This window comes from Bos grunniens, chromosome 10 (genome assembly GCF_055505025.1).
Source record: "Bos grunniens cultivar Pamir isolate PY7600 chromosome 10, Bosgru_T2T1.0, whole genome shotgun sequence".
NCBI classification, from domain to species: domain Eukaryota; kingdom Metazoa; phylum Chordata; class Mammalia; order Artiodactyla; family Bovidae; genus Bos; species Bos grunniens.
The window spans coordinates 46,810,289-46,835,977 of NC_141174.1; the positions used below are offsets into that span (position 1 = coordinate 46,810,289).

Sequence of the window (25,689 nt, forward strand, 5' to 3'; positions counted from 1 at the left end):
TGATTGTCCATTGAGTGCATGCATGCTAAGTCGCTTCAGTTGTGTCTGACTCTTTGTGACCCTATAGACTGTAACACACCAGGTTCCTCTGTCCATGGGATCCTTCAGGCAAAAATACTGGAGAGGGTTGCCATGCCTTCCTCCTGGGAATGTTCCCAACTCATAGATGGAACCTGAGTCTCTCATATTCCTACACTGGGTGGTGGGTTCTTTACCACTAGCACCATCTGGGAAGCCCTCAGTGTCCATTACTTTTTATTTAAAAAGAAAAGATAATTTCATTAAAAATTAAGATGTAGAACTAGGGGAAAAAGGGTAAGTAAGTGTAAGTTAAAGAGAGTTAACTGACTTTTGTAAAGGCAAGAATTGATGAGACTTTTGCTTTAGAGCCGCATTATCTGTATAAGCTGTAAAAATAATAGAATTCATAACAAATAAGAAAAGAAATTCATAAAAATCACCCAGTTGTATTATGGGTATTTTTTCTTTTCCGTGGAACTACGAGATATTTTTCCTTAGAGCTTTTAAATGTTCTGCAATGTTATATAACTTAAGTTTATGTGTTACGTTTCACTCTTCATCTTAACTTACTTTGAAATTCTCTGGGGACATCAAAAGACTTGTTACCAGGCCAGCTTGCAAAAAGAATTTATGCAAAATTTCTTCAGTAAAGATATTCCACAAGATGACCCATGAGTCTTGGTCCCCAGATACCAGCCAACTTTGGTCTAATTTTGAAGAGAGACCATGTGGGTAAAGCAAGGAAGTAACACTGTGGTGATGACCTTTGAGAACTTTCTGAGGAAGGGAACCTGGAAAACAACCAAACACCAAATAATAAAAGAAAGTTACTTTTGTTCAAGAAATAGTCCTGAGATTTTCTTTTATAAATTTTTAGTGTAAGAAAACTGCACATAATTAGAAGAAGGCAGTTGACTAAGGAAATTAATAAACAACCCTTTGTTGTTGTTTAATTGCTAAGTTGTGTCCTACTCTTTGCAGCCCCATGGACTGCAGCACACGAGGCTTCCCTGTTCTTCACCATTTCCCAGAGTTTGCCCAAACTCACATCCATTGAGTCATGATGCTGTCTAACCATCTCATCCTTTGTCGCTTCCTTCTCCGCCTGCCCTCAATCTTTCCCAGCATCAGGGTCTTCTCCATTGGACCAAAAAGAAGGCTGAAGAATTGATGTTTTTGAACTGTGGTCCTGGAGAAGACTTTTGAGAGTCCTTTGGATAGCTAGGAGATCAACCAGTTAATCCTAAAGGAAATCAAACCTGAATATTCATTGGAAGGACTGATGCTGAAGCTGAAGCTCCAATACTTCGGCCACCTGACGAGAACAACCCTTGGATTATTTCAAAAGGCAAGTGCCTCACTACAAGCTAGGTCATGCTTTTGATAGAGTACTGAAGCTGGGTGTTCAAAGTCTACTAGTTCTTCAAGGATGTGAGCAAGTTACCAGTTCCAGTGCCAAGAAATAGCAAACTCTGTCATAAAAGAGTGACAGTTCATACCTTCTGTGTCTACAAAAGTAATCTCAGAACATTTCTGCTGTCCTTTAAAACAACACAATCACATCTAGTATAAAAGAAAACCAAAGTTTCACAGAAGTATTTTTGCTTCAGAAGATATTACAGATTACCTAGTTCTACCACTTCATTTTACTGATAAGGCATCTGAGGCTCAGAAGGGTTAAGTGACTTGAATGCGAGTGTGAAGAAACACAGCATAATGTTTAAGAGCATAGTTTTGCTATTAAACAAATCTGGTTTTATTTTTCTGGGTCTGTCGGTTACTAGATATGTCACCATGGACAACTTGCTTTTTCCCTCTAAGCCACAGGTACTGCATCTGAAACAGTACGACAAAATAGCCCTTACTTCACACAAGACAACTATGTGAAATAAAATAATGTACATAATTTCTTAGCATTGGCACTTGGTAGGAAAACCTGGGTATGAAAACCTGGGTATTTCATACCATAGCTATAGTAGAACACAAACTTCCTGATAGTTTCCACCCTTCTTCTTCCTTCATTATTGGCTAAACTCAAAAAAATTAGAGAGGACCACAGACCACAATCTCTTTTTATTTACACTGGGTCCCAAAGAATCATTATTACTTCTTCTATTCCATCAGACACCTCTGTATTCTATATCCACTAACAAACCAAGATGAATATTAATTCAAATGCTACCAGTCTAATGTAGGTGTCTGCTTTTTTTCTGGATAAGATAAATCAGCCGAGATAAAATATGCTAAGGTCTTAAGCTTTTTTACTAACTTTTAGCATCAGCCATTGAGACACAGAGCAATAAGTACACTGTTGTCATTGTTGTTTAGTCGCTAAGTTCTATCTGACTCTTTTGTGACCCCATGGAAGCCCGCCAGGCTTCTCTGTCCTCGGGGATACTCCAGGCAAGAATATTGGAGTGGGTTGCCATGCCCTCCTCAAACAAATTTATCTACACAACTCCAAATCTCAGTCACCTCTATATTTCATTCTTTTACATAAGACAACTTTCTGAATAATGGTCTTTACTTAATAGATTTTTGCTGTTGTAATGCACAAAGGTATATAAAAACATATTTATATTTCATTGACACAAAAATGAAAAATGAAAATAGGAAGATACCACTTTTTCCTGATTGGCAAATGTTAAAAAGTTGAATAGAAGTTTGGCTAAGGTTTGAGGAAAAAGGCATTTTTATATATATATGTGTTAGTGGATACACATGTATATTGATGTGTATATCACATGTGTATATTATATGTTTCCAACATAAAATGTTTGGAAAACATTTTAAGATATATTTTCAAATATTTAAAAATATACATAAAATGCATAAAAATACATATCAAATATTTAAAAATTTAAAAATATACAAAAAGGTTGATCTAGTAATTCTACTGGAAAATAATTCTATACATATACCCACATATATGTGCAAAGAGAGTTAATTTTGCATTGTCTATAGTAGCCAAAGGCTAGAAAAAAATCTTAAACACACATCATAGAAGATTTTTCTAATTAAAATTCAATTATTATTAATCATTTAAAATGAAGTCATAAAGAATGTGCTCCAAAATATTTTATTAAGATTTAAGAATATTTTAGTAAAATATGTAGACTGTGGTTTCATTTTTATAATACAACTAAAAGAATGTATACCGCTATCTTGTAATATGCTTATATATGCATAGGAAATTTTAGAAAGGGTATAAAGAAACTTATTAGCACTTGTCTTTGGTGATCTTCCTGGAAGATCAAATAAGGAGAGAAATTTATTTCTCATCATACAGTCTTCTATTTGACTTTTTAAAAAACCTTTATGTGTTTTACTTTAGAATTAAAACATGCACAAATTTACTAGCAAATGCCTACAATTTTTTAAGCTTCAGCAATCTTCTTAGTACAGCTTATTAGTTGAAGCTTAGGTAAATTAAATAAATAGGGTCAAATAAAATTCAAGACCTTTTAGTAAAGAATCGCCTTCTAGAAGTCCTGCTTTGGCAGCATTCAAAGCCTGTGTAATGAAAATTGTCCCATCTTCACAGCCACATATTAGTTTATCAAGACTTGGAACATACTCTGATGAAGTGACAACCACAGTTTCATTCTCATCTTTAAACCCAGAGAAGTAGTCACTAATAGTTTGTGATGTGGTAGAATGCTTATCAAAATTATCTTGAAGGGTCCAAGTGGTAGTTATTGGTATCTCTAAGAAGAAAACACACAAAAGGAAAAAATTTGGTTTATAAATTCATCACAGATATAGAAAATATTATCAAGGCACCATACCTTGGGGCACATAGAGGCTCTTTTGCCATCCTAATAGTGTGCTATAGGCAGAAAGTTCTCCTGCTATGCATTGTTTTCACTCCAAATGCTTTTTTATTGGTTCTCTCTCCCTTAAGGAGCCTCAGAAGAATAGATGTGTATTAGTGGATTCATTTTTAGACTTAAGTCAACTGAAAAAGAACTGAGAAACTCTTTCGAATAGAGAAATTAGTTGAAAAGGAATACAGGATATGGAAATGACAAATTCAAAAATACGAATGAGATCTATCAGTCTACCCTGTATTCATATTGTCAACATTCATTTCAATTCAATAAAACATCACTCACAGTAAGCTGGTGTTAATTTGAATTACAGTGGCCACACTACTGAATAAGATCTCTAAGCATCATGTTTATGCCTATATTTATGTTAGTATCTAATGCATAGTGGTGCATGAGAACGTCTTCTTGTTTGTAGCCTCCTATTACTTAACTTGAAAAAAAAAGCACCAGATTAATTGTAAAGTATTTCTTAAAAGACAGGTGATTAGAAATAGAACTTGTCTTACCTCTAGGAGAACCATCAAACTTGGACACAGGAACATCAGGGATGTGCCACAAAGTAATTCTTCCAGAGACTTCTCCAGAGAAAAGTATCTTATAAAAAGGTTCTTTCCTTTCATTTATGTAGCCCATAACAAAAGGAAGGCTCTGGTCCAACTAAAAAAGTGAACAGTTATGTAAAAAAAAAAATCTTTCAAAAAAAGCTCTATATAATGGCAGCCAGTGCTTTTAAATGAAAGAATAAGGCTTCATGGATGAACTAAATTATTTCCATTTATTCCCACTGTTTCAAAGTTTCAAGTAAATTTAGGAAAATAGTCTCTTACTCAAGACAAAACAAAAAACATTTTTATAAAATAAGAAGCAAAGTCATCAGCTAGATTTCAGAGCATTAATAAGAATAGCTAACATTTATTGAACATGTTCTGTGTGAATATTACACATACTGTTAGGGGCTTTGCATGTATCCAAGTTAAATAATCCTGTGAAGTTGGTACTATTACTATCCTCATTTTACAGATGAATAATCAAAGACGGAAGAGGTTAATTTATCTAAGGTGGTATCGATAGCAGTGGGCTTTTCAGTCTAGTAATTATGACTCAAAAGCCCATGTGATAATGACAGTGGTCTACTGTGCACTGAGGAGGTTGATTTCTTTCTGCTCCTTCAGTTCCAACTGTCACTTAAAATAGCAACAACTAATATTTGTATGGTAATTTTGTGGTATTAATGTGCTTTCTAATTTTTGTTGACTATTTTTCATATATAACATATTTGATTTCAAATTAGGCCCCAACTGGCCCCAAAGAAAATGAATCCATAACTTATATATATATATATATATATATATATGTATGTATGTATATATATATATAATATATACTATGATATTAGTATAAATACATGCTATAATTTACATAAATATATACATTATATATTTATGTGTATGAAGATAATTTTGTTGAGACACAGAATGAATATTGGGCATCAAATATGCTTTCACTAGTGAATGGGCCTTGAATCTTCCCAGTACCTCACTGCAGTATAGATGTTCCTTGAGCAGACATGTATGTAGAGATTATGCACAATGGGTCAAAATGATTAAGTGATTAGAAAAATGAAAACAAAACCCTCTTTTCATGTACAAATAAAAGGCACCCTGAAAAGAAAGCCAAGTGCTGGTGCTAGAAATAAAAAAGTCTAAGAAACTGATAGTTTCTTGTCAGAAAACACATGTTTGAAGGCTCAGATAGATATTTCAGTGAAAAAATTCTATAATGTATTTCTAGAGAATATTAAGGGCCAAAATATCACTACATTTAATCCTTACAGCAAAGCTACAGAGTAAATAAACATTATTATTTCTCTTATAGAGATAAAGAAACTAAGATGGGAAGAGAATAAAAAAAGTAATTCAAGACCAAGATATGTAATCCTCTAAAGTCTCAAGAAATAAGAGCATTGAAGAAAAACAGTTTCAATGAAGTAAGTTCCCTAAATCTTTTTTTTTTAAGATTCAGAAGGCACTTTGGAGTCTTATACTTCTCAAGGCCATCAATTTTGTGTTAGAAATGGTGTTGGTACAGTTTGATTATTGGCCTCTCAAACTCTCTCAAACTTTGGGAACCTTAAAATTGACTAGCTCAATTTTCTCATGATTTTGATATGAAAAGGAAGCTGCAGAGAGGCTGAGCAGTTACTCAAATTGGTGGTGGCATATCCCCTCAAAGCAAAATGTGCTGCCCCACTAGCCCATTCTCCCCAGACTGCTCTTATCCCCGCTACCCTCACTTCTGTACTGCTGCTACTCACTTGCTCATACCCACTCCTTGATGCCTCAAATCTCCTCCTTTCTAGTAGTTACCTCTTGAGTTCAGCTGAAAACTCCCTCAGAGCCCCTTACCATGTGATTCTCATCACAAGAAGTGCCTATCCTCCAAGAGGTAATAAAATAGTCATTAACAGTGAATTCTCTTGGGATAAATACCTGGATTCAAATCCTGGTTTTAGCTCATACTAAACTCTATTACCGGAGAAGGCAATGGCACCCCAATCCAGTACTCCTGCCTGGAAAATCCCATGGATGAAGGAGCCTGGTGGGCTGCAGTCCATGGGATCCCTGAGTGTTGGACACGACTGAGCGACTTCACTTTCACTTTTCACTTTCATGCACTGGAGAAGGAAATGGCAACCCACTCCAGGGTTTTTGCCTGGAGAATCCCAGGGACGGGGGAGCCTGGTGGGCTGCCGTCTATGGGGTCACACAGAGTCCAACACGACTGAGCCACTTACTTTCACTTTTCGCTTTCACGCATTGGAGAAGGAAATGGCAACCCACTCCAGTGTTCTTGCCTGGAGAATCCCAGGGACGGGGGAGCCTGGTGGGCTGCCGTCTGTGGGGTCACACAGAGTCGGACACGACTGAAGTGACTTAGCAGCAGCAGCAGCAAACTCTATTACAAGAGCCAATTACTTCATTTAGACAATTTACTTAACCTTCCTGTATCTCTTTTTCCCCTAACTGTGAAAGAAGGCTAATAAATAAAAGCACCTACTACATAGAATACTGTCAGGATTAATGAGTTGATAACGGTAAGTACTTAGAATGGTGGTGCTAGTGGTAAAGAACCCTTCTGCCAATGCAGGAGTCAGAAGAGACACAGGTTTGATCCCTGGGTCAGGAAGTTCCCATGGAGGAGGGTATGGCAATCTACTCCAGAATTCTTGCCTGGAGAATCCCACAGACAGATGAGCCTAGTGGGCTACAGTCCATAGCATCGCAAAGAGTTGGACACAACGGAAGCGACTTAGAACACATGCACAATAAATAGAAACCATTCTTAATATCCATTCTCAGAATAAATGAGAAATTCACTCCAAAGTCCATTCCCAGACTCTGGAACCAAATTGCCTAGGTTCAAATCTTGGGAATTAACCTCTCTGAGCATCAGTTTCAAAATGGGGTCATGGTGGAAATGCATGTACATAAGACCATGTGTGTTTAACAATAATAAAGACTCAAAAAAAAAAAAGTTACCTATCATCATTGTCATTGTCATTACTCTTAGTTCATGCTCCCAAATTCCTTATCTGCAATCTTCAGGCTGTTTCTATCCTATCTACTTCCACCTCAACACTGCAGTCTTACTCCACAGCTAAGACCTTGGAAAGCCCAGTTCCTCATCTCAGCAGTCAGGATCCCTGCTATAGTCTTCTATGATCATCAGCTATGATTTGAAGCTAGGGAGGCTCTCATAAAGCTGTTGGAATAAAAGATGAGTCCTTATTCTTGCTACTACAACTCCATCAGCAGATAAGCCCCTGGTGTCCCATGAGAACATGCTATTGTCAAACAAGCAGATTCAAATTCTATGGCATCACTCCAAAAAACATGTTTATAGAGCATAATTCCCTATTTCCATTGTATCCATTAACCTCAGCTCCCTACACCACAAAAATGCCTTATTACCTTGTTACTGTAGGAGGCACTAAGAAGTCTTATATTTAGTGAATATTGGTGATGTTTTGAATAGGGAGAAACTGAATTTAGTTTCGTGGCTAGATAAAGGGCAATTAACAGTCTAAGTAGACCAGCTTCTTTTAGTTTCAGATTATGCTATTCATTTTCATTAGCTTTCAGGTACTTTTAAGATACTGAAACAAGTACTTGTAAGATATTAAAACAGCTGTGGTTGTCTAAATAAAAATTATATATCAATAGAAGACTCACAAATCTGTGTCTTCACATTTTGAGACATAAAGAAAGGCAGCTTCCTCTAAAATTAGTATTTTTTAAAGTTAATTTGTAATTGTTTTTATTTTTCTTCATAGTTATGCATAGCATTGATACCTGCAGTAGAGCAGAAGCTCTTAAAGGACATTTCTCATATCTAGCTTTTAGGGCAAAGTGTGCTATGTAACGGAGAAGGCAATGGCACCTCACTCCAGTACTCTTGCCTGGAAAATCCCATGGATGGAGGAGCCTGGTAGGCTGCAGTCCATGGGGTCGCTAAGAGTCGGACACGACTGAGCAACTTCACTTTCACTTTTCACTTTCATGCACTGAAGAAGGAAATGGCAACCCACTCCAGTGTTCTTGCCTAGAGAATCTCAGGGACAGGGGAGCCTGGTGGGCTGCCGTCTATGGGGTCACACAGAGTCGGATATGACTGAAGTGACTTAGCATAGCCTAGTGATATGTAAAAATGCATTCAGGAACTAAAAAGGAAGAATGGGAAAGCCCTTTAAAAAATAACTTAAAATGCCTTTTTAAGCAAGCCACAATACTGCTTTTGTGATCAACAGCAAAACAAGGCTCTACTGCAACCCACAAATTCCTTTAGAAACAGGGCTCCACACCATAACTCTAAAGTTTGCCTGTGCCCTAATGGCACTTGGAGTTTTAATTTTCAGTTGACACTACTTAATTAAGTTTTTGCAACAAAACCTCACAGATATGTTAAAGAGATAATACTGAACTATAGGATTTGCAACAACTATGCTGCCTGCTTAAGCAAACCGAGACTGTAAAAAGTAACATACTTCCTTGGCTGACACATCAATAATTCAGAACTCCTCCATTCTCCATGAAATACCTTTTGGAGAATTAACTGATGACTAAATCCAGTAGGAATATTTTTGGGGGCTCCAAAATCACTGCAGATGTTGACTGCAGCCATGAAATTAAAAGACACTTGGTCCTTGGAAGAAAAGTTATGACAAACCTAGACAGCATATTAAAAAGCAGAGACATCACTTTACCAACAAAGGTCCATCTAGTCAAGGCTATGGTTTTTCCAGTAGTCATGTATGGATGTGAGAGTTGGACCATAAAGAAGGCTGAGTGCCAAAGAATTGATGCTTTTGAACTGTGGTGTTGGAGAAGACTCTTGAGAGTCCCTTGGACTGCAAAGAGATCCAACCAGTCCATCTTAAAGGAAATTAGTCCTGAATATTCATTGGAAGACCTGATGCTGAAGCTGAAACTCCAATAGTTTGGCCATTTGATGCGAAGAGCTGACTCATTTGAAAAGACCCTGATGCTGGGAAAGATAGAGGGCAGGAGGAGAAGGGGACGACAGAGGATGAGATAGTTGGATGGCATCACCAACTCAATGGACATGAATTTGAGTATACTCCAGGAGTTGGTGATGGACAGGGAGGCCTGGCATGCTACAGTCCATGGGGTCGCAAAGAGTGAGACACGACTGTGTGACTGAACTGAACTGAAATCCAGTAGGTTAAAAAAAAACAACTTTCATTGACACTACTAAAGTAAAATAGCTGCTTAAATTTTCAGGCTTCATAGAGTGTCAAAGATATAATTTAGTCGAGTAAAAGCTCACAATTACATCCTCAACTCTTTGCCAAGAACCATAATTTTATTTAACAAGAAACTTTATACAGAAGAATAGCTAAATGCATGTAAGAATGATCTCAATATACAGTTAAGTAAAAAAAAAAATCAGGATATGAGCCATTTGATAAAATTTAAAAATTAAAGTAGATGCATCAAAATGTTAATAACTTTGTATCAAAATATCTATCAAAAGGGTTAGTGGAAAACGTGTGTGTGTGTGCGTGTGCGCGTGTGGACGCGTGTGTGTGTGTGTGTATATATGCAGACAGCAAGAGAAAGAAAGAGAATGAGAGAGAGAAGAAATAAATATGGCAAATGTTGATGACTATTGAATCTAGGTAAAGGGTATGTGATTATGTACTATTCTTATAGCCTTTCAAATATTTGAACATTTTCCAATTAAAATAAGTAAATACATAAAATAAAAAACTTATAGTGAATATTTATAGTGATAAAATTAGAACTTTTAATTTCTCCCTTTTTTAACATTTATCATTTTTCTATAATAAGTATGTATTGTTTAGTTAATCAGACTTAAAAATAGATTTCTTAAAGGCAAAGATTTCAGTAACCATTAACAGTTAGATTTAATTTTCTCATTAACAACTTAATGTGATGCTTCAATTCAATTTTTTCAAGCCAGACTCTGTTACAGACAAAGTAACACTTATCTGAAACAGCTTTGATGCAGTCACTCTCTTCCTGCATTACCTTATTTTCCTGCACAGAAGTAGAGCACAGTAAATGAGGATAAATGGTCTCTTTAAGCAGTGTTCCATCAGCAGGGTATATGCTTTTTGAAAGCCCACTGCATAGCAAAATATAAAAAGCAAAGTTTAGAACTTTGGGGTTCTTTATTCAGTATTTTCCCCTCCCACTTTCAAAAGCCGGATGGTACCATTCAGGTTTCTAAACTCTAGTTAGAAATTGTTGGGTTAATAATTACAAGTGACTTTTTGAAAACCCAGCACCAGCTGTACAAGTTATACATGGTTAATCTCATTCCTTCATCCCCTGCTGTTTTATACAAAGGCTAAAGCCTACCAAGCCCAGAGTAAATCTTCTAGTGCCAAAGTTGTTTTGTTCTGGTTTTTGATCATGGGCAGCATGCGGGGATTTTTCCATAATAAACCTCCCAAAGTTCATTTTCTACCTGAATGTTTTGTATGCCGTTTCCATCTGAGCCCACCTGTTCAGCAGCTGATAGATATAACTGTGACCATCTTCTGTCCAGATGATGATTCTGTGAGCAGCAAGCACTTCTCCACCAGCAAAGAACTGCCCACTCCCACTAACTTCAGTCCAAAGAAGGGAAAAATCACAATAATCATAAACCTAAAATACAGAATGAATGATGCTTGTTAACAAAAGCTTCTAATCTAATCTACCAAGGAGAAAGATAAAGTATGCTTATCAAGACTATTTAGATGACAGTGTTAAAACAACAACCAATTAAATATTAGTAACAAGCCACAATGCACTCATAGACCAAGATAATACTTCATTAGTGCTTATTTTTTCACATTTACCCTAGGTAGGTTTCAGTGGATAAACTATCTATCTGACAGAAACCTTCCAGAAAGTGCTTCATAAGTACAGAGACCAAAATCATTAAGCACAGAGACCAAAACATCCCAAATTTCCTATATAATTTCATTTTTTCCATATGGATAGTCAAACATGAACATTTGAAAAATTTATTACACACAAAAAAGTTAATACAGTAGAAATCCTAAAGTACATGTTAGGCCATGTACTTTACATTTTACTTCAGAAATATATTATAGGCCTTTAAGTAAGACAATGTAGTTTTGTTAACTGAGCCAAGTATATGAAATATCAGAGAAAAAGAGGATGCTGTCAAATGATAGTAACTTAGCTTTCATTTCCTCTTGGAGATGTTGGTGAATATAGTCACAAGAAAGGAATCCCTAAAAACAAATTTAATGACAAAGCAGGAAAAGAAAAAAGATCTAAAAGTCAGACCAATGTATGTACAGAAAATATTAGCTTTCTTTTTAATACTAAAGTGTAGGCATCATTCTTTAATCTGAGATAAATGCTCATTATTATAATATTTTGTTATTCATAAAATTAAGATGTACTTTATATATACAATATCCCGGAAAGCAAAATGACCCAATTTGGGGAAGGAAAACTGATAAAAGTCGGTCATAAAAGACAAGTAATTCACTGTTGTCATAACAATATTGTAAAATGTTTGTATCATATTTAAAATATATTCTTCTAATTTTTCCACTAAACAAGATAAAAATCAAATTACATTTGTGTTTATTATGTTATTTAATAATACCTTCCAACATTTAGAAAATACCACCAGTAGAAGTCTCTCTGTATATGTGCAAAATCGTATTGCTCGGCAGTTCAGGGAATCAAGAAATTTGGATTCTTTTTCATAAACATCTTGCTTTTCCTTCAAAAGGAATAAAATTACATTAGTACTAGTTGTAGGTAATTTATATCAAACTGCATGAAAAGACTCCTCCCCTGTACACCTGAAGTAGATCACACTATTATTATAAAAAAGCAGCCAATTTTTCTTTTGAGTTTTCTGAACTAAGAAGCTACTTTGCAAAGGAAACCATAAAGAGGAAACCCAGTTGAATTCAAGCATTCATTATATACAATAATTCAATAAACATGCTTTTGGGGAATATACTGTAGGATACTGAAAATGTAAAGATATGAATAACATTGACTTTTAGATGTAGCAGAAAGATAAAACCATGAAAAGTAAAAACAATTTGTTAAAAACTTTTGAAGTATCTTAATTGCTAAAGTAGAAAAACAAAATATTTTGAAAAGACAAAAGGTGATCAGCACAGAATACTTAGAATACTATGTTCTTAATGTTTCTGATGCTGCTGGGTATGTGTTGGTCTCAGGATACCAACACAATTCCCATGCTATGGAATTTCCCAGCTAAGAAATTCTGAAGGATAGCCCAGAGCATGAGGCAGCTGACAGAATTCTGTCAGGAGCACAAATACTGTGACTGCTGTTTCGTTCATCACCTCAACTTGTAGCCTGATGCCAGAGAGCAGGTGAACAGACTGGACTCGCAGTCTATGTTACCCTCAGTCATTCGTAGTAACCGCTCTGCCACTGCCACTGCTCACACACAGACAGAAGAAAGGGAGTCTTCTGTTGCAAGGGACAGAGAAATATTCCTCTATGATGGATTTTTTCAATTAAAATCAATGTGTGTGTATGTGTATGTGTGTGTGCATGCGTGCATGTGTGTGTAGATAAAAACGTGTGTATACATATGGAAAAAAGGTTAGGAGAGATACCATCCAATTGTTACCAATGCCCACAGCTTGGAAAAGAGATAGGGAAAAGTACACAGAAGTACTTCTAGTTTTAAAAATTTCAATACATATGCTTGAATTGGAAGAATAAAGGATAAATTCACAAGCCAACCTGAATGCTGTTGATAGATGAAGAAATATCCCATACTTTGAGCTCACCAGCTACTGATACGGCCAAGAGAGAATCTTCTGTAAAAACAACAAACACCACATGTAAACTGATCACTGTTATAACCGGTTGCCCTGAAGATCATTTCATAGTCATTTAAGGATTATCCAAGGCTACATATGTAGAAAATACTAAATTTTTTTAAAAAATAAAAGAATAACCATTTTAGGTCACATTCTAAATTTGTCTTAAAATTTCAAAGTCATTCCATGTAAAAGGAGAGCACCACTGAAAGCCGATCCATGTTGCAAACCACCACGGCGGCAATACGGATTACACCTTCCTGTTTTGGAAATAAGTAAGGAGCTAGCCTTCCCTCCTTACAGGAACTGAATTCTCTTCTTATCTAGAGGAATACAGCAGAGCAAGTCCAAGAGTCCGGTTAATCCACAACAAACCTCTGCTTGTCACTCTTAGAATGTATCAAGCAGAACTGGGGCATGACAACACAGTGTCTCCTCTCCCCACTTCATCTTGACCTCTTGCTGACTTTCCAGTGATTTGAACCACTGGGATGGGTGTTCTCAGTTTCTCTTGATCTGGCTTAGGTAAACACAAACACACATTCTGAACTCTTGCCCAATAATTTAACAAATAATTCGAAGGTGATATTTTCAAATGCTGTCCCTAGTGTTAGAGAATACCTAACTATTACCTTGAATTGTCATGGAGTGAACAATGCATATGCAGTTGATCCAATCAGGAGACTGAGATGACACGAAGGTGTGAATAATAACCAAGCTTTTGGCATCAATTATAAGAACATCTTGATATTCTCCACAACACAGAAGCCAGCCTTCTGTCATCCGGGCTGAACAGTGGTAATACTATGCAAATGGAATTCAAAACAAAAGTTTAATTATCACCTGCAATTAACAGAATTTTGGATGTGGTGAAGACTTCTGTTAATTTTAATTTTATCATCTATCAATTAAGGTATTAGGCTGAATAGCAACCAAAATTTATTTTAGTTCAATGATTGTATACTTCTGAAGGGTTAATTTTGCACTTTATCTTGCTTATATTTCATCATTTTTTCTGGAGAAGGAGGAGGGGTCTTTTAAGAAGAAGCAAGTTTAGTCCAAATCATGGAAAGCTCATAATTATATTAATTCTGGAATGCTGTGTGGAACTAAACAACAAAAACAAGTTTCCCATCCTAGCAATACTGTTATGTGTTAAGAAGAAATAAAAATGAAGAACTTTTGAGGAATTCTTGTGCCAAATAAATTTTAAGAATGGCTTATATCAAATTTTATAATCTACCCTTGACAATCACAATGCAAAAATTTTGATCCCAGAAAGGAGTTCATAAGTGATCCACTGCAAGTCATCAATGCTAAAAGCAATGTGTACGATGTAAAAAACAGTGTCAGTACCATTGGAATCATGCAGCTACTTTAAGTATATGTTTGGAATCCATCTACCAAAAGTCAAAACCTCTTTTCAATACTGGGAAGTGATTATAAAGTGATTATTATTTCATAAATAAGAAATTCAGAACCTATGCACCCAAAAGAGGCTTAAATTGGAAACAAGGGAAAAAAAATTGCTTTATAAACTGCCTGTTGATAAAATGGAAACAATTTTTGTGTGTGTCATTGTGAGTATATGTTTTGTAAATGTAACTAAGGAAAAATAAGGAAATTGTCTTTCAAATGTGTCTATGTTAGAAAGATACAGAAATATAAGAAATATTAAGAAAAAATGGTTAAGTAGTTACTCTGGGGAAAGAAAAATGCCAAAATAACAGAAGATAACTGACACTTCTAATGACAAAATAAAAATTCAAGAAAAGAATCCCTCTAAAGTCTTTAAACGCGTGCTAAGCAAATGATCTGAAGGCGTTGTAGAATCTGGAGATGTCCTGAAGGAAATGATCATACTTACACAGATTGCAGTGTGTCTGTAAGGAAGTATGGCCTTCTCCACGCACTGTCCATTGGTGACATTCCAAACACACATCTCCCTAGCAGAGATAACTTTGCATTATTCTCTGTCATTTCCACTCAATTGGCTGGAATAAGTTTTGTGCCACCAAGTTTTTCTTTAGTGCTGCACTTAAATGCAGCCTGATCGTTTATGTGGCTTTTCGCTACAGATTACTAGGCAAGAAAATGTTGTGGTCATTAGCAGGGATGACATACTGTATCTGTGTCTTTTTGTTTGGTAATTACACCCTGCCACCAGCCTACAAGCCATATTTGAGTGCCAAGCTGACCTCCAACCAATTGTGGGGATGCCGCTAACCAGCCTGGGAGAGTGACAGGACGGCAGTCTTTCTATGGAAACTGCAAAGTATTGAAAATGCTTTATTTTACTGAGCTTAAAACTACATATTCTGAAAAGCATAATACATCGTGTTGCATCTCTGGAGCTCAGGTATATTTTTGTAAAAATAAACAGTGCCACCAAGAGGCCACATTTGGTCTGTCATTGATAGGCTTAATTCCTTCTCTTCTGAAATCCTGAAATCACCCTTGTCACTAAATAGTAAGAAAATTCTCATTTTTTCGAAAACTCTGCCTTGATTACATATATGTTATGAAGATACAGATACGGTTTTGAAATCGTTACAAATACATCCAGTGTAAAGCAGTTTAAATCTGTATGATTTCAGTTCACAAAAACCAGAACGGCTATTTCAGAGTTGTTTGGTAATATTCTTCAGTTTCAACACTTTCAACACATAAGCAAAATTTTCCATGGAAGAAAGGTGAAAGCTTTATTGGCTTAAATGGAGAGCTGCTATTAAGAAGCAAATGATATGGACCAAAAACAGTAAGTGCTGTATGCATTTGGTGTTTGCAGACTTTGAGTTTTTTTCTGGCCAAACACTGGGAATCAATCTTGAAATCAATGGTTCTCAACCTGAGCTGATTCTGCCCCACAAAGGACATTTGACAATGTTTAGAGACATTTTTGGTTGTCACAACTAGGAACACGATACTGGCATCTAGTGGGGAAGGCTAGGGATGCTGCGAAATGTGCTACAATGCTCAGACACGACAAAGAATTCTTCAGTGGCCCAAAATGTCATTAGCGTTGAAGGTGAAAAGTCATATCCTAGATATAGAACTAGATATATGTAGTGGTTTTATTTCTCTTTGTTTATATCAAACTGTAGGCCAGAAATAATTTGAGGTAACCTGGAAAGGCATGGACCTCAATAAAACAGGGGGAAAGTGAGTATATGTGTGTGTGTAAAAAATAAGACTGGGGAAAAGGTAGAAACTGAAATAATATCTCAAAAGTTTTACATATATATATATATATATATATATATATATAAAGAAATGGAACCTTAAGCAGCCATCAATATAAAATTTTAGCTCTACAAAATAATTTAAGTTCATCAGTGTGGTTCTCAACTCTAGCTATTCATCAAGCATCACCTGTGAATATTTTTTAAAAGTTTCCTCAGAGATTGTAATCTCATGGCTCTGTGTTGGAGTCCTGGCATGCAGGGTTTTGCAAAATTTTTGGTCAGTTAACTTGTTTCTAGATAACTCTAACTCTAAACCAGTGGATCTAAACTCTGACTCTACATTAGAATTATCAGGGAGCTTTTTAAAAATACTGATGTCTGAGACCCAACACAGACATCAATCCAGGCTAATAAAATCACAGTTTCCAAGGTTGAAGCCTGGATATCAATAAAAGCTCTCTCAGTGATACTAATGTTTCTAAACTCTCTTGGATTCTAATGCTTTCCCTGTTTGTTTGCTTATCATGTTATAGTCTACCTTAAATTGGAAAAAAAATACAAAAATATCTTATAGTAAAAATTAACCCTTTGCCAATCAATTCTATTAAAGAAAGAAAAGCCAATTTATTGTACATTGAAAGTAGCATTGGCATTGAGCTGGAACTGCTCAGTTACATATCTAATAAGACATGAAAATTAACTATTAGAATGGACATTCTTTTTGTTTTCAAATACTGCTCCCAAACTTTATACATAGATTAAATCACCTTCAACTGTAAAAATGTAGTTTAACAATTTACAAAAAATTTTTAAATTTCAGTGAAAAGAAAAACACACTGGAAAAAAATCTATAACACACATAATTAGAATATTATTAAATTCCCACTAAAAATTCCTTTGCAAAGGGCCTTTTTTTCTTATTCAACTCCACATCCCCACCTGCTGCTGCTGCTGCTGCTAAGTCACGTCAGTTGTGTCCGACTCTGTGCGACCCCATACGGCAGCCCATCAGGCTCTCCCGTCCCTGGGATTCTCCAGGCAAGAACACTGGAGTGGGTTGCCATTTCCTTCTCCAATGCATGAAAGTGAAAAAAAATTCACTCAATGAATACATAAATCAGTCACTACTCTTTCATTCACTTTCTGTGTCTCAAAAATACACTGGTTTCTCTTGGCTCTATTCCTATGTTCATATTTGTGTGCTTACAACGCTGTTATCGTTGCTCACATTTTAATGAAGCATCTAGGGGGAAAAGAGATAAATATGAATGCTTGGTTTGCAATCTTGAATTAAAAATCCATTATATTCTTCAAATTCACTTTTGTTTTCAATAATACTTTTGGGTTTTCTTTGGCATTCTCAGGCTCCTATTTTCTTATGCCCACTTCTTCAATGTTGGTTTTCCTTTGATTTGTGTCTTAGGCTTTCTTATATTCTCATATTTCATACTCTCTCTAGATAAGTTATCTATTCCCATGGTTTCAAGTACCATCAACATGACATTGGAAGCCAAGGTCTCTTCACTGGACTCTAGATTTCCACAGGCAACTAGCAATTGCATGTTTCTACCTGGATGACTTGCAGGACTTCACACCCCTTGTTTTTAGAATGAGGCCTACTATCTTCCCTCCTGTGTTTTCATTCTTAATGAATATCATCACCAGTGAGTTTTCCAAGTCATTCTTGACCTCACACTTTCTCTCACAGCCCCAGATATGGGGTACCCACCATTCCAAATATATTCCTCTGAAATAGCAGCATTAGCACCGTCCAGGAACATATTAGAGATGCAAGTTCTTGAACCTCAGTCCAGATCTACTGAATCTGTACCTCTGAGAATGGGGCTCAGAAATCCGTAAGTGGTCCTGAGAAAGGCTCAGATTTGATGAACACTATCTTAGAAGACTCTCTGCATGCCTATCTCTCTAGTATCATCTCTTGCTGATGGTTGGAAGTTTTATTAATAAGTAATAACTCTATCAATGTAAAGCCTTTTTGTCTTAAGGTTTTATTAACTAAATATATTTACAAATATAATATGCTGATACAGCTATATTAACATTTTCAGCAGTATTTCCCTGATAAATCTCTTTCAATCCATTTCTTTTTAACTTTTATATATCCATATGCTGTTTTTGTCTTTTAAATTGTTTTACAATTTTACTGATGGGCTTAGTCCCTTTACTTAATTGAGTTACTGGTTTATTCAGATTTATTTCAATTATCTTATGCTGTGTTCTTTGTCTCATTTATTGTTGTTGTCTTAGGATTAAAGAACATTTTTTTCTTTTTTTAAATTGGAAGTTATATATTCTATCTTTTTTCATTTTTATTTTTTTTGTTTGTTCTTTTAGCAGCTACCCTGGAAATGTCAGCATGTATATCTAGTTTAAAGTCTAAGGTTAATCAATATCTTTACCCACCTTGGTAACACCAGAGCATATGGAGTCTGATCATTATATTTATTATATACAGTTGTTGATTAGGATTTTGTGTATATATGGGGGAGATGGATGGGAGGTACATATGAACATTATTGTAATGTAATCTGTGTTTATTTAAATTTTCTAAAACTTTGCTGAGTTTTGTTCAGTATTCTTTGTTCCATCAGAGCTTCCTTCTGAAATCATTGTTCTTACTGAAAAATATAATTTAGATTTTCATTACTTATAGAGGGTCTGTTGGCAGTGAACACTCTCAGTATTTGTCTTAAGTGTTACTATTTTGCCCTAATTTTTTGAAGGTGTTTTTGCTAGAGATATAATTTCAAGTTGATACATATTTCCTCTCCACTTTTTGAAGATATTTCACTGCTATCTAGTTCTCATTTTATTGTTAAGAAGTTAGCTCTCAGTTTAACATTCCTTTATAAGTAATCTGCTTTTTCTCACTGTGTACTTCAGGATCTCTTTTTCTTTGGCATTCCACCATTTCAACATCAGGGTCCAGGTATTTACTTCCTATATCTTAGAATTTATTTATCATAAAATTCAATGGGATTCCTGAATATTAGGATTTATGTCTACAGATGAAATAATACTAAGTGAAAAAAAACAAACAAACTAAGTCGGGAAGTAGTCATGATCAGCATGAATCTGATCATTTTGGAGGCAGAAATGCTAAGCCCACAGTCACTTCCTGGAACTTTTAAAAGCTAAAAAAACAAAAACAAAAAACATTGTTATTTGGAGAATGATTGGTCCAGCCTAGCAATTTTAATAAGTTTAAGTAAACTGAATTAGGATTTGCTAAATATGCAATGGCTAAAGTATAAATTGCCTTAGAAGAATCTCGTAGATGTAGGGTGTCAGACCCCAAAGAAACAGAGTTCTAGAAAATTCAAATCATCTTAGAAAATGAAGACCAACCAGATTCTCTAGTTCTTTAGCAATCATGGTTACAGGACTTACACAGCTGAATTCATCTATTATCAAGAATACGTCCATTAACCCCTAGTTTCTTTCCTGAAGCTAGGCTACCAGGGACAAAAACTTCAAGGTGGAACACAGGTAGTTTTCAGATGTTTCTCACTCAGCTATTAACTTTCTCAGTTCTGCAAGTAGTGTCAGAAAAATTCACCATCCCCAAATTCTCTAGATCGGGAATAAATATCTCAGCTTGTGTGGCAGCCCTAGTGTACAAAAGGAAGGTGATTGTTTAAAAAGAATGTACTAAGACATTTCATTTGAGCCTTATTCAAAGTCCCGTCTCTCTAAGAATAACAGTTATGGCTTTGCTATAATCTATGAGAACACAGGTATCTCTTTGCTGTCTGTACCACTAGCCTTTTTGTTAAACTATTCCATTTCTAAAATTAAACACTTGATTCCTCACTGTTCTTTTGTGCCTCAGAATTCAAAGCCATAGAATTTCTCCTTGGGTTAAAAATTTAAAAGAAGGGAATTCTCTTCTTTCAACCAGCAACCTAATCCCTCGTTCACTAACTCATGCTGAATGGATTCTGCATTCTGGAGTATACTTTGCCAAATATCTCTTCGGCACAGAAGTTCATAGTAGCTCTTCCATAAGTAGGGCTTTTTCCTACAGCTAAGTCTTATTTCATTTGAATAAACCTCCCTCCATGAAACTGCACCCAATCACTATGTTCCTTCTCCTTCTCACTTCCACACCCCCACTAACAAGTGAGTCCTCTCCTCTGTTTGTTTTAAAATAATATCAAGCAAGTGTACAACATAAAGATTGTAACTGCTGAATTATTTTACAAAACTATGAAAGCTTGCATGGGTTTGCTTAATAGCTCAAAGGGAGTTACTGCATGAAAAAAAAGACAAGTGCTCAGACTTTTCCATTTTGAATTCTATACTAAGCAGCACTTTCCAGCATCCTTTACATAGTGAAGCTGCCACAAGGTCTGATAAGCACGTTGGGATGTTCAAAGATTGGGAGTTATAATATTGATTACTTTCCTGGGGACTGTCACACAAGTCTTAATCAACCATTCAAGATCTGACTTTTCTTATATGTAAAAGGAACATTTTAATCACTAAAGTTTCCTTCAGCTCTAGATTTCTGTATCCCATTAGAGTGCTTTTGTAATGGACACAGAATGGAGAGGGGTACACAGTCTCACATATCTTACTTACCCGTTTTCAGCAGCACTAACTACAAAGGGCTGTTTAGAGAAGTCTCTCGCTCTTGCCAAACACATCACTGAAGCTGAGTGACCAAAAAGAAGTTCTTTGGCAGAAATCTGAAAATGATGACAGTAAACTTTTAAATAGCGGTAAACTTTTTAGTTGAAGAATATAATATGACATTATAAAATTACTCATAATTCTAATTAGGAAATGGTCTTTGTTTCTGTTTTATATAAGTTTCAGGAAAAATATCAAAATCCCCAGGATAATAAACTTCTAGATAAAGGAACTATGTTATATACACTTTTCATTTGTTTTTTTGGTTTTGTATCCATCATGAAGCCTAGATGATGGCCAGACCTGTTTTACAAGATCTAGGTTTTGAATACAAATAAATCAGTGTTGATGTTTATTATGCACAAAATGTACCTCAACGGATAGTAGCAGATTTATGCACAGATTTCAGAATTCAGGAATGGGTTTACAAAATAATGCAGAGAAAATATTACCTTTCCTGTAACCATTACAATGCTTTACTTGAAGTCCTGCCTCAGAAATAATGAAAATGAACTTTCGACTTTAGAAATAAAATGTTAACTAAGCTATTATTTAAAATGCCATTTTTTTCCTCCTATATGTGAATTTTTAAAATGACACCAAAGACTAATTCTTCCATTATCTCATATGTGAAAGAAGTCTATCCCCCGTAACACAACATATCAGAAGAACAAATTATTTCATAACATAATTCTCTGCTTTCATCTTATTTCTATACTAATCAGAAATACTTCTTTAAAAGATCTGTTATCAGAATAAATTTCTAGTGCTATAAAGAGCATTTTGTAGTTGGTTATAATCGCTTCCAATCCAAGTTCTCGATCTTCTTCCTGGGAATACTGGTTGCATCTCAGAAAACAGCATGCTGTGTTTCCCCATCATCACATTTGGGAATGCACACCTCTATGAATTTAACCCCTTTCCTCTACATTACAGGCCCAAATAAGCAAGATTCAGGGCAAATCAAGGATACTCCTCCTCAAGAGAAAAACCACTATGGACAAAATATCAGGACACAACACCACTGCCCTTTATAAGAAGTCCTCATTCTGCTACTAAATCTTCATGTGTAGTTGAATACACCGTGACAATTCACTGTAACCTACTCATTTTATCACACATGCTGTGTGAAGAATAACAAAAATATAATTTTACAGTCACACAGAGTCAATTGTCATGATGAAATCTAGGGACCTTTACTTCTATTCTTGCGCTCCCATTCTTCGAAGTGTTGGTCTCCCTCACTCCCAACTCAGGTACTTCTAATGGCACAAATAAGAAAGGGAAAAGAATACACAACATGATGAGCATATACCATATTCCAGGCACTTGTGCAGCCATCAACAGGGTTTAATCCCCATCTCACAGTTGAAGAAATTAAGGCTCAAAGAGTAGAAAAAGTCAGTTGCCCAACACCACAGAGTTGGTAAATACCAGACCTAGGATTTGACCAAGATATTCATTCTTTGTCTCTACTCAACATTGCTATTCATTTTGTCATCGTTGTGTTTCCTTCTGATGAGAGTAAACTTTTAAATACCTGTAAACTTTTTAGTTGAAGAATATAATACGACATTATAAAATTATTCATAATTTTAATTAGGAAATGCTCTTTGTTTTTCCTTTATATAAGTTTCAGGAAAACTGATATATGGCATATCAAAATCCCCAGGATAATAAACTTCTAGATAAAGGAACTATGTTATACACATTTTTCATTTGTTTTTTGGTTTTGTATCCATCATGAAGCCTAGATGATGGCCAGACCAGTACCCCCACATCCAAGGAGTGGTGGCTGCGGGCGCAGGAGGGCCGAGAGGAGCTACTCCAAGTTCAAGGTCAGGAGGGGCGACATCGTCCAAGGTAAGGTGCAGCGGCTGTGCTTTGCTAGACCAGTCGTGAAGAGATACCCCACGTCCAAGGTACGAGAAACCCGAGTAAGATGGTAGGTGTTGTGAGAGGGCAGACACACTGAAACCATAATCACAGAAAACTAGCCAGTCTGATCACACGGACTTGTCTAACTCAATTAAACTAAGCAATGCCGTGTGGGGCCACCCAAAACAGTTGGGTCATGGTGGAGAAGTATGACAGAAGGGAGAAGGGAATGGCAAACCACTTCAGTATTCTTGCCTTGAGAACCCCATGAACAGTATGAAAAGGCAAAATGATAGGATACTGAAAGAGGAACTCCCCAGGTCAGTAGGTGCCCATAATGCTACAGGAGATCAGTGGAGAAATAACTCCAGAAAGAATGAAGGGATGGAGCCAAAGCAAAGCAACACGCAGTTGTGGATGTGACTGGTGACAGAAGCAAGGTCCGGTGCTGTAAAGAGCATTATTGCATAGGAATCTGGAATGTTAGGTCCATGAATTAAGGCAAATTGGAAGTGGTCAAACAGGAGATGGCAAGAGTGAACGTCGACATTCTGGGAATCAGCGAACTAAAATGGACTGGAATGGGTGAATTTAACTCAGATGACCATTATATCTACTACTGTGGGCAGAAATCCCTTAGAAGAAATGGAGTAGCCATCATGGTCAACAAGAGTTTGAAATGCAGTACTTGGATGCAATCTCAAAAACAATAGAATGATCTCTGTTCGTTTCCAAGGCAAACCATTCAATATCATGGTGATCCAAGCCTATGCCCCAACCAGTTATGCTGAAGAAGCTGAAGTTGGACAGTTCTATGAAGACCTACAAGACCTATTAGAACTAACACCCAAAAAAGATGTCCTTTTCATTATACAGGACTGGAATGCCAAAGTAGGAAGTCAAGAAACACCTGGAGTAACAGGCAAATTTGGCCTTGGAGTACAGAATGAAGCAGGGCAAAGGCTAATAGAGTTTTACCAAGAGAACACACTGGTCATAGAAAACACCCTCTTGCAACAGCACAAGAAAAGACTCTACACATGGACATCACCAGATGGTCAACACCAAAGTCAGATTGATTATATTCTTTGCAGCCAAAGATGGAGAAGCTCTATACAGTCAGCAAAACAAGACCGGGACCTGACTGTGGCTCAGATCATGAACCCCTTATTGGCAAATTCAGACTTGAAGGAAGTAGGGAAAACCACTAGACCATTCAGGTATGACCGAAATCAAATCCCTTATGATTATACAGTGGAAGTGACAAATAGATTTAAGGGACTAGATCTGAGAGACAGAGTGCCTGATGAACTATGGATGGAGGTTCGTGACACTGTATAGGAGATAGGGATCAAGACCATCTCCATGGAAAAAAAATGCAAAAAGGCAAAATGGCTGTCTGAGGAGGGCTTACAAATAGCTGTGAAAAGAAGAGAAGACAAAAGCAAAGGAGAAAAGGAAAGATATACCCATTTGAATGCAGAGTTCCGAAGAACAGCAAGGAGAGATAAGAAAGCCTTCCTCAGCGATCAATGCAAAGAAATAGAGGAAAACAAAAGAATGGGAAAGACTAGAGATCTCTTCAAAAAAATTAGAGATACCAAGGGAACGTTTCATGCAAAGGTGGGCTTGATAAAGGACCTAACATAAGCAGAAGATATTAAGAAGAGTGGCAAGAATACACGGAAGAACTGTACAAAAAAGATCTTCACCACCCAGATAATCACGATGGTGTGATCACTCACTTAGAGCCAGACATCCTGGAATGTGAAGTCGAGTGTGCCTTAGAAAGCATCACTACGAACAAAGCTAGTGGAGGTGATGGAATTCCAGTTGAGCTATTTTAAATCCTGAAAGATGGTGCTGTGAAAGTGCTGCACTCAATATGCCAGCAAATTTAGAAAACTCAGCAGTGGCCACAGGACTGGAAAAGGTCAGTTTTTACTCCAATCCCAAAATAAGGCAATGCCAAAGAATGCTCAAACTACTGCACGGTTGCACTCATCTCACATGCTAGTAAAGTAATGCTCAAAATTCTCCAAGCCAGGCTTCAGCAATATGTGAACCGTGAACTTCCAGATGTTCAAGCTGGTTTTAGAAAAGGCAGAGGAACCAGAGATCAAATTGCCAACATCCGCTGGATCATGGAAAAAGCAAGAGAGTTCCAGAAAAACATCTATTTCTGCTTTATTGACTATGCCAAAGCCTTTGACTGTGTGGATCACAAGAAACTGTGGAAAATTCTGAAAGAGATGGGAATACCAGACCACCTGACCTGCCTCTTGAGAAACCTGTATCCAAGTCAGGAAGCAACAGTTAGAACTGGACATGGAACAATAGACTGGTTCCAAATAGGAAAAGGAGTACATCAAGGCTGTATATTGTCACCCTGCTTATTTAACTTATATGCAGAGTACATCATGAGAAATGCTAGGCTGGAGGAAGCATAAGCTGGAATCAAGATTGCCGGAAGAAATATCAATAACCTCAGATATGCAGATGACACCACCATTATGGCAGAAAGTGAAGGGAAACAAAAGCCTCTTGATGAAAGTGAAAGTGGAGAGTGAAAAAGTTGGCTTAAAGCTCAACATTCAGAAAATTAAGATCATGGCATCTGGTCCCATCACTTCATGGGAAATAGATGGGGAAACAGTGGAAACAGTGTCAGACTTTATTTTTTGTGGCTCTAAAATCACTGCAGATGGTGATTGCAGCCATGAAATAAAAGACA

The 25,689-nt window shown here is 36.4% G+C and overlaps 1 protein-coding gene across 1 annotated transcript in view; it reads right to left on the reverse strand.

Annotated features, from left to right (window-relative positions):
• WDR72 (WD repeat domain 72) overlaps positions 1-25,689 on the reverse strand; it is a 225,558-nt gene that overhangs the window by 169,864 nt on the left and 30,005 nt on the right. The window contains exons 3-12 of the mRNA XM_086321014.1: positions 21,027-21,133; positions 15,104-15,182; positions 13,869-14,040; positions 13,157-13,233; positions 12,027-12,146; positions 10,902-11,047; positions 10,424-10,520; positions 4,358-4,508; positions 3,483-3,728; positions 592-812 (exon numbers count right to left, since the gene is read on the reverse strand). Of these exons, the coding sequence (XP_086177140.1) occupies positions 592-812; positions 3,483-3,728; positions 4,358-4,508; positions 10,424-10,520; positions 10,902-11,047; positions 12,027-12,146; positions 13,157-13,233; positions 13,869-14,040; positions 15,104-15,182; positions 21,027-21,133 (1,416 nt within the window). The remainder of the gene's footprint in view (positions 1-591; positions 813-3,482; positions 3,729-4,357; positions 4,509-10,423; positions 10,521-10,901; positions 11,048-12,026; positions 12,147-13,156; positions 13,234-13,868; positions 14,041-15,103; positions 15,183-21,026; positions 21,134-25,689) is intronic.